This window comes from Papaver somniferum, unplaced genomic scaffold, assembly GCF_003573695.1.
Source record: "Papaver somniferum cultivar HN1 unplaced genomic scaffold, ASM357369v1 unplaced-scaffold_148, whole genome shotgun sequence".
NCBI classification, from domain to species: Eukaryota; Viridiplantae; Streptophyta; class Magnoliopsida; order Ranunculales; family Papaveraceae; genus Papaver; species Papaver somniferum.
The window spans coordinates 708,421-717,998 of record NW_020624154.1 but is presented as its reverse complement, the minus strand read 5'-3'; the positions used below and the strand labels follow the sequence as shown (position 1 = coordinate 717,998).

General features: G+C 36.7%; 2 protein-coding genes across 2 annotated transcripts; one reads left to right on the top strand and one right to left on the bottom strand.

Moving 5' to 3' along the window:
* The first annotated feature begins 4,918 nt into the window (after window positions 1-4,918).
* On the top strand, window positions 4,919-7,403 carry LOC113335434 (cytochrome b-c1 complex subunit 6-like). The gene is made up of 5 exons (XM_026581483.1): window positions 4,919-5,116; window positions 5,360-5,404; window positions 6,170-6,254; window positions 6,840-6,923; window positions 7,091-7,403. Coding segments are annotated over exons 2-5 (204 nt in total). The 5' UTR covers window positions 4,919-5,116; window positions 5,360-5,402; the 3' UTR covers window positions 7,124-7,403.
* Window positions 7,404-8,297: 894 nt separating this feature from the next.
* On the bottom strand, window positions 8,298-9,354 carry LOC113335439 (RING-H2 finger protein ATL78-like). The gene has a single exon (XM_026581485.1). It carries the CDS (start codon window positions 9,298-9,300, stop codon window positions 8,503-8,505), a length of 798 nt encoding a protein of 265 aa, XP_026437270.1. The 5' UTR covers window positions 9,301-9,354; the 3' UTR covers window positions 8,298-8,502.
* Window positions 9,355-9,578: the final 224 nt, after the last annotated feature.

The window sequence follows — 9,578 nt, the reverse complement described above, 5'->3', positions numbered from 1 at the left end:
CAGTTCTCTACAACATCAACATCAGTCAAATGGGTGAAGATAATGCAGTGGCGGTACATGAATGAAGAGTCTTACAAAGTGGTCAGTTTCGAGAACAAAATCCCAAGAATTTTATATTGTTTCCGTTGATATTAGGGATTGGGAAAAGGGGGAGAAATCTATGTATAAAAGGAGGGGTTATGGTGTGTATTGGGTATGCAGGGAGTGAGGAGTAGGAGTAGAAATCAGTTCCCATTCCTTGTTTCCATCTCTTGCTTATGTTTGTGAGTGACTTAGTAGAAATCAGTTGAATAAAGAAGTGATTGGGTCAATGAGTTTATCAATTTCACAACTTCATATGCTTTCTGGTTTCACAATAGTTATGTTCTAACTTTCTTAGCTAGGACATAGATGAAGCCCTTGATTTACTGCCAGATTATTCATGTTTTCGACATTGTTCCTGATGTGTTTCATTGAGTAAGAATGGTTTCAACCTAGAGCTGCCATTTATAACTTTCACTTAGTATGTCAGGCATCCTAAGTTGTTAGAGTAATTACATCTTGTAGCTTCAACCTGTGCTTACATGATCTATTCTAATCTGTGATTAGTTGTGCTGTTGAAAGACAACTAATGCTAGAGATTGATACTTCTAGTTGATGTTAAACCATATATATTATGAATTGATTCCTTATTGAATAAGCGAGAGACTTGTATCTTTATCGCTGTTCTCCATAAGGGAAAATGAACCTTGTCGACAACTGGATTTTCTAGTAGAGGTTAAGTGGTGGATTCAATTATCCTAGTGCATTTTACTTGTGTGTTTAAATCCTTTATTTCTGTATTCCTGTTTGTATTTCCGCATCCATATTTCTATTTGAATTTTCTAGTTTGATCTTTGTCATCATCTTGTCGTTTCGACACACAAACTCCCCGTTATTACTTCTTGTTCGAATCAGTATTAGTTAGGCTTTGAAATTCATCTTCACACCAACCAAGTCCCTGTGGGAACGATCCGTGCTTACTGTATTGTACATTGTAGACACCGTATACTTGCGGATAATATAATTATAGGTGTCTTTTCCTAGCCTACCAGATGCACATTAACACCCTGCGAACCCCGTATAACAATAAGGACTTCTCCGGTTTTCTGAGAGACCCATGATAACCGAAAGAGTCATGTGCTCGACCCAAGACCCGTGGTAACGCTAAGGATTCTTGATGTTCTATCATAGATTTGGGGAAACCCTGGGAGTCTTTGATAGTTTGTTGGCTAAAGACCCAGGATAATGTCGAGGAGTCTTTAACCTAAGAGATTTTCCATGGCCGGTATGTGATAAATTGAGACTTGTGGGAGACAAATACCATTTACCATAGAGTGGTGAAGGCCTTTTACTTCAGATTGATAGGGGCTCTTCGCCTTCGAGCAATGAAGGCTTTTCGCGGAGTGATGAAGGTTATTCGCCTTCGAGTGATGGAGGTTCTTCGCTTTTGGAGCGATGAAAATCTTCACCTTGGATCGATGTAATCTCCTAGTCCTAACTAGGCTTTTTCAGCTTTGAGCTAGCTTTTCTTTCTTACGGAGTTGAACTCCGTCTTGAACCTTTTCCCGGCTAGAATTTTGAGCTTCACACTGAATCAATTGTGTTTAAGTTCACACGCTCCTCTATATGGCCTGTTAACTGACTGCACTCATGGGCTTGAGTACCTCGAATGGGTTGGACATCCGACAAAATGACAAGTTTTCCTTGGACTATAAAATGACTGTTTTATCCCTAGGTCGTAAAGTGATTTTTTTACCCTTGGTCCAAAAGTCGCCATCTACGTTAGGTTCCCTACTCAGCGCGGAACTGTAAGTGTTGTGTGTTGAATATATAGATGGTGCATACCATCTTTCTTGCGAAATCCTCATTACTTCTGTGATAAGTGCATAATTCATATAATTTTAGTGTTCATTCCATACTTGTTTTAGCTATAATTCTTGCATATTTTCTTGTTATTACTCTTGTTTTCTTTTATTTGTTTCCATTAGGTGAATCATCTCAAGAAGAGTGAAAAATTTTGTAAATGAGCTAAGAAAAGAAGTACTCCAAGTATCCAAGTCGAACAAAAGCAAAAAGGAGCAAAAGTGCTCAAAATCAAGAAATGGGTCAAATACCAAGCTTAACTCATTCAAATTCAGGATTTCTCATCACCATCTTGAAGAGAATTGAAAGACAAAGAGAATGCATAAAGAATGAGGTCATTCCGAATTCGGACGAAGAAGTTATAGGTGAAACAAGCTTATCGAATATCGAAGTCTACAAGAGGGTACACGTACTGGGTACGTGTACTGTCAGAATATGGAATATCGTGAACTGTTTGGGTACTTGTACCAAAAGTCCCTGGATTTTAAGAATAAAGAGGGTACACGTACCTGGTACGTTTACCCTAATTGCCAAAATCCATGAACTATTTTTTAGGTATTTATTTCATAATTTAGGTTCGACAGATTCGAGCAAAAAATAGGACATTTGAACTTAATATTCTTCATTTGTTCTTCATAAAGTGAAATTCGATTAACATATTCGTGTTTAATTATCAGCCGAACTATTCATCAGCACTTTTAGAATGAATAAAAATGAGAGCTCGACCTTCGCTCTGTAACTGTTGTAAAACTCTAATTTTTTCGATTCAAACATAATCGATCAATCAAACACAAAAAAATAGGATTTGTGGGAAATACCTTGTGTTGTACATTTCCTTGTAATGAGAGAAGAAAAGAGGAAAGAAAAAAAATGAATTTTTTAAATTTAAAGAATTTTTTTTTTTTTAAGGGAATTTTAAAAAAAAAGATATATAATTTATTAATCAAGGATATTTAAGTAACTTAACCACACATTAGACACCACTTATCACTATGGGTCATCACTATATATGCCCCAAAAGTTCTCGTATGCCCAAATTACAGTTCAAATAAAAAATAATGCTAGGTAGAACCCTCTCGTAAAACGGAGATTGCGGTAGGAGTTATAATATTTCATCGGTTTAACCAAACCCATAGGATAGAAGTTTTATTTGTTTGGTACGGTAACTGGTAACCCCAATTAGGGTTGCACATGGGTTGGTCGGTTCGGGTTTCAACTAAAACCATCCACAAAACCGCTACTCCTCCGATTTTTATTTTTAAGACTATTCTCGTGCGACCTATATTCGACCCCCGGATTTGAGTCGGCCGGGTTGAAGATAAATTACGATTTTAACCGATTACAGTTCTAGGTAAATATTTGTAGGGGTGACGGACTGAATCAAAGAAAAATAACTGGAGATGAATAGAACTGGTAAGATTTTAAGAATGAGACGGGATGAGAGAGAGTGAAAGAAGGGACCCGAAGAAGAACCGTAAAAGATAAGATTTTTTTTTCTTTAAAAAGGATTATTATTAATTTAAATATGATGATTACATATTGTGAAATCTTCCTTTGCCCAATCTAGAATATCCTGTGGAAAATTATTAACATATTCAAAATATATCCTATCAATTTTGGCTTTCTTTGTTACTTTATCTGCCAGACAGTTCTTAAACCTATTTACTGCTTGACAAGAGTAAAACTCATGATTTTACAAGAGATATTTGATGTTAAGGATAGTTCTCTGTATCATCTAGTAAACATAAGAATTTTGTTTTTTTATCGACTTAACTAAAACTTCACTATCAGACTCAAAAACAGCTCTGGTCCCATTCCACTGCATGTTTCATGGCCAAATATTCCAGCTGCTCCACCTCTTGATCATCTATCATTCCTCCATTGAAGAAGCATCCTTTAACTCCAAGGCAGTGACCTGCAAAATTAATCACTATTAGTCCAATCCCTCCTATACAAGGTGTTTTAGAGCAACTGCAGTGGACGACTAAACCCAAATTTTTAGTCGAGTGGGCTGGCGTAGTGGGACGGACCATCGATCAAAATTTGATCAAAGAGTAAAACCCAGACCAAATTTGATCGGCGATCAAGACCAAACCCAAATATAGTCGGGCGTTTATATAATGTCCGCCTACCCGACGGGCGTTGGTATAATGTCTGTTTGTAGCCGCGCATTCGTAAAGTTAACGCCTGGTGCAGGGCGTTGGTATAATGTCCGCCTGGATGGGGCGTTGGTATAATGTCTGCCTGGATGGGGCGTTGGTATAATGTCTGCCTGGATGGGGCGTACGTAAAGTTAACGCCGGGCACCCAGGCGTACATAATGTTAACGCCTCTCTTGGGGCGTTGATATAGTCATGATCTTTACTCACTTCATTTGAAAACTTTGCTTGGGGCGTTAACTTTATCAACGCCCCATTTTTTTTATTTTTGAATATGTCGGGCGGAATCTTTACAAACGCCCCATGTCATGCGTTATCTTTATCAACGCCTGATTCCAGGCGTAAGCTTTATCAACGCGCGAACAAATATACTCTTTTCCCACTACGCCACATGACGGACTAAACCCAAATTTGATCTTTTTTTTTTAGTCTTTGGTCTTTGGATATACTCGCACCACTGTGGACGCTCTTAAGGAATGATGCATCAATATAAATTTTAATAAATTCTCTATCCGGTGGATCCCATTTGTGAACCTGTAATTGTTGACTATCATTAGTGACAATAGCATTGTTATTATTAGATCCATATTTATCCACGGGAGTAGCAATATTATTCATGCATGTCAATCTATTTGGCTTGACATTCAGAAAAAGAACAACACACCTATCTTTTCAGATTGTGCAAAGAGTGATCATAAGCAATTTTAGCAATCGATTTAAAGCCGGTTGCAGTTGATTTTTATATCAAAATCATAGACGGTACCATCTATTTCGAGTTTTTTAATTACGAACCACATATCAAGCTGTTACAGTCTTTCATCGGGTTCAGGCGGGTTCGATTAGATGGGGTCGGTTCTTGTGCAACTCCCATGGAAATCAACCTTGAGATAAAACTTCTTCCGTGAGAAATGTGGTCAGTCTGCAAACGGGCCAAACTATTTAGTCGCCGAGTCAGCAATAAAAGAGAAAAATACCTAAAAGATATCCGCGTCTCATCTCTCTCGTCTCCCAAGTCCTGTATCGCTTCTCTCCCCGTCAGAACTTTTCGCTAGAGTTTCGATTCATCTGATCAGGTATATTGGTTTCTCATTTTTAATTCCCGATAGATCGATTTTGTTTGATTAGATCGATATAGAAAATGAAAGCTCTAATTTTCTTCGCCTTTGTCAATTTACAATCTGGATTGCAATTTGAATCTGTAATTTTTATATCCATCATTTTAAAGATAAACTGATCTAGATTTGATATCCTTCTTGATGAGTACTTATCTAGGTTGTTGGACGCTGAAAACAGAACATTCTATTTGCTTTGTGCAGGGGTATCGGTAAATCATTTGCATAAAGTCAGTCGTCGATTTCCATGTGAGTAGTCTGTTTTAGTATTTCATCATCCGTTAATGCATCTATTGTTTTTTAATGTCACGCCACTTAGAATTGATCATTTTGATCTGCCTCTCACACTTGTATAATCTTTTGGTCCATCTTTCACTGTCTGCCGTTCTTATTAGCTTTACTGCTACGAGATTGTTATCGCTCTTTGAAACCTAACATCTTTATATTGGCCCATGCTTTCTTAGCTTTTATTTGGCTTACAAATATGTTTATCTCTTTTAGAATTGAAACTGATATGGTGTAACTGTTCGATATGGATATGAAATTGAAGATTGTTTATCTTTATTTGATGATGCATAATAAATTAGACAGAATTATTATCAATTAGGTTCATATATGACTTTTTTCAGTTGAAACTGAGTCTGTGAGCACGTCTCCGTACTACATTTATATAGGACGAGCAATTTAAATTTGAAACAAGAAATAAGTTGAGTTGGATTAAAAATCAATAGTTGGAGATAGTCATCATTAGGCAGATATTGTTTCCATTGTTGAATTTATCTATCAAGCAGTCCACTGCCTATAGGTTGTCTATACCTGATTTGATGAATGAAATGGAGAAAATTGTCTCAATATGTAAAATAAAGATGTCTGTTAATGGACCATTTATTCTATTGTCTGCTTATTCGCATGGATAACTTAACGAGGGTTTTGTTATTTGTTGAGTTGCATGTTTTTTTAGTTCAATCTCTCAGTAGAGTGCTGATCTTTCTCTCTCTATATATATATATCTAGGGCGGACGAGGATCCTATTAACCCCAAGGAGTATCTGGAAGAATCATGCAAGCCAAAGTGTGTAAAAGCTTTACTTGAGTATAAGGTAAGATTATTACTTAGTTTATCATTATGGATTCATGCACTCCTGACAAGGGACTGCTCAAACTGTATTGTATGAATTGTTCTACCCAAGCATCATCGATTTCATAGAAATCTCGGCTGCTTTGTCAAATGCATGATTGCCTTGCCCAATTCAGCCACTTCGGAATTTGAGTCATTGATCAGCTTACCTTGACAACAGAATGCTCTCAATCTTATGGAGCAGCTTGCTTTTGCTGTTCCTAAATGTCAAATATTAGATATTAGTATGCTTGGCCTGTTATAGATTTTATTGTTTCCTTAAGATCATAAAGAGATGAATGATTTTAGATAGTTCTAGATTGGAACCTGTAAATTGTTTAAAATTTAGCTGGGTGCAATATGGGCTTGAGTAGTTCTTCTGGAGGTCTTCCCACCTGTGATTTACATCTGCCTGTTTTCAGGGGCTTATTTGTTCAAAGCAAGTATAGTGCCTTATGCGAATATGAAGCAAGTATGGGCCTATTAGTCGTTTAGGGATGTTGCAATTATATATCATTTGATGACAGTTGTGAACCCTGGTTTAATATCAATTATTATGCATCCACAGAATTGTACTAAAAGGATTGAAGGCGATGATACTAAGCATTGTACAGGACAGTACTTCGATTACTGGTCCTGTGTTGACAAATGTGTAAGTGTTCTTCTTTTCCACTTTCATCTTCTTTACCATAGACAATAAAGTTTAAATCTTGGATTTTATGCTGAAATTATTTCTTTTTTCCTCTTTCATCTTCTTTACATTTGACAATAAAGTTTAAATCTTAGATTTTATGCTGAAATTATTTCTTTGCCACACAGGTTGCGCCAAAGCTCTTTTCAAAACTGAAATAGTTAGGACTCTGAAGGATATTTTGTGGGTTTACTATATTTACCAACCAAATAAAAATTGCTTGAGAACACTATAATTGGTGTCACTATGTGTACCCCAAACTATCTGTTCTTTTTTTGGCTGTATTTCTTTTCAAATACAATCTTTGAGACAAATAAAACTGAATGGTGGGAGTCTAAGCTAGGTATTCTTGTAGTGCGACTTTTATGACATCTCTCCCCATTTTAACGAGGTTTTGATATACAAATCATCTTAAGCTGTTTGTGTGCACTTTTTCTAAAATCCCGTCTTCTGTTAATGATCATAATATTATACAAGTGGTGTAATGGCTGGCTGAATTTCTTAGATGATGATTTATGTTGATCGAGATGAAAGCTTTTGGTATCATCAAGAATTTTAAATTCAACGCATATAGTAAGGGCAATGGTGCATGTATTTGCTCTTGTCATCATCTGCACATGGGTTGCATAAGAGTGTGTTGTGACACTCTTTGTTACACCTAACGGGTCCGAATGTCTGGGCCCTAGACATTATTGCAGAAAGGAAGTGGAAACATGAAAAGTTTTGGGTATAGTAGTTGTTACTTGTTAGTTGGTGAAATCTCTTTTTAGCAACAGAGAGTATGGAGCTTAAATGGGGTTAAGCAGCAACGAAGTCCCCCCTTGAAAAGGAACTTCGTTGAGTGAAATCACTGGCCCTATTTAAGATGAAATAGGAGAAATGGATTGTGCCATATCTAGTGTGAATTAGAATTGATATCTTGAGTGATTCAAAAACACTGACTAGATAGGTCACGAGTGAGATTAGGGTTATGGAATGATACTCATCTGTTATGAGAAAAGAAAGAATATTTACAACCCTTAAGAGAAGGAAAAGACATGTAAAGAAAAGCTCACCTTAGTACCTGACTTGATTTTGAAGGTCCAAAGTGTGTTTCACTATCACCCTCCATTGCTTCTACTAGATCTTTATTTGACAAGAATAGAATTTCATTACTTTTTTTTCTGCCAATCAAGAGAAAAAGTTCATAGTTTTTTTTCTTCTTTTCACATCCTCTTTACCCCTTTTTATTTCTTAGTTATGATATGTTGAAAACAAAAAGCAACGTCTTATGAAAATAAAAAATATAAAAGAATTCCAAACATGAAGCAGAAGAATAATCTTTAGACAAGGGAAGGGAAACATTCAGAGAAACTTAATTAATCCAAAATAAAATAAAATAAATATATACATTATCAGGTGGCATACATTTTTGGTGGGAAAATTGAAGAAAAACTCTACAAGAATCTCAACTAATAAATCCCTAGACTTTAACTTGTACAAAGATTACCAACATGACACAGTTATATATACTTATATGTACATGTAACTAGCCTTATGATCAATTATGACCGCGGTAGCTGCGTATTAAGCCTTCCGGTTCTACAGTCAAAATAGATCCCTGCAACGGCGGTGATGGTACTGACACCTCCGAGTCCACTGTTAAAGCCGTTTCTTGCAGAGGCGGCGGTACTGACATCTGGGGTTCAACTGTTTGCTGCAGCGGCAGTGGTGATGCCTCGGCAACTGTTTGTTGCAGCGGTGGTGGTGATGGCCCAGAAGGGCTAGCTTGATTACTACTACTCATTTTCATACAAGTATCGGTTAAATTATGCCTGCATGTAGGACACGACGAGTGTGACATTAACCATTTATCAATACACCGTTGATGGAACCCATGATTGCACTTGGGTAAAATCCTCAGAGGTTCACCTGGACCGAACTCAGAGAGACAGATAATACACTCTGTGTTTAACCCCGGTAAAGTTAACTCTGCGGAGTATGTTAATGTCGGAAAACTCTTGAGGGTTTTTTTCTTGACTCCTGTATTAATTAGCCGAATCGTTGTAGTTTGATTTGACTCCGTTGAAACTCTATTCTTACACCATAGCACACACCTGATTATTGAATTTATCCCTAGTGAGCAAATTAATGCACATAGAAGAACTGACAGAACCATAACTACATTCGAATCAAATCGGGTTTCACCTATATTCACACCAGACGGATCACTACCCTGTCCTTTGTTTGGTGCCGTCGTGTTACTCGAGAACGGGAATATCGGACTATGCAGGAGTTTTCTTGAATTGAAGCTTGAAACACCATATGAAGAAGCAGATGAAGAAAGGGAAGAAGACATAACTATTTTATTTTTTTGTTTTTGAGTGTGGATTCCAGTAAACTAGTTAGTATGGCAATGTGTATATATAGAGGCAAGTAAAGTGCCAGAATAAAAGGTTCGATCAAAGGTTTTGGAGCTTCTGGTAAATATCTATTGGATATTTATTAAAGTATTGGTGTCAAATGAATTGAGTACAGATACCCTTAACTTTTTACTTAAAAGGTTTAACTCCATAAAGAGATTGAAATGTTGACAGTGTACAATACGTGGTATAAACAAATCTTATTCAGACTCTC

Excerpts from the sequence above, each read along its gene's own strand:
- LOC113335434 (XM_026581483.1), top strand. Across the intron at positions 6,255-6,839 it reads AAGCTTTACTTGAGTATAAG|AATTGTACTAAAAGGATTGA; the intron begins GTAAGATTATTA and ends ATGCATCCACAG. Across the intron at positions 6,924-7,090 it reads GGTCCTGTGTTGACAAATGT|GTTGCGCCAAAGCTCTTTTC; the intron begins GTAAGTGTTCTT and ends TTTGCCACACAG.
- LOC113335439 (XM_026581485.1), bottom strand. The coding sequence starts at position 9,300 with ATGTCTTCTTCCCTTTCTTCATCTGCTTCTTCATATGGTGTTTCAAGC.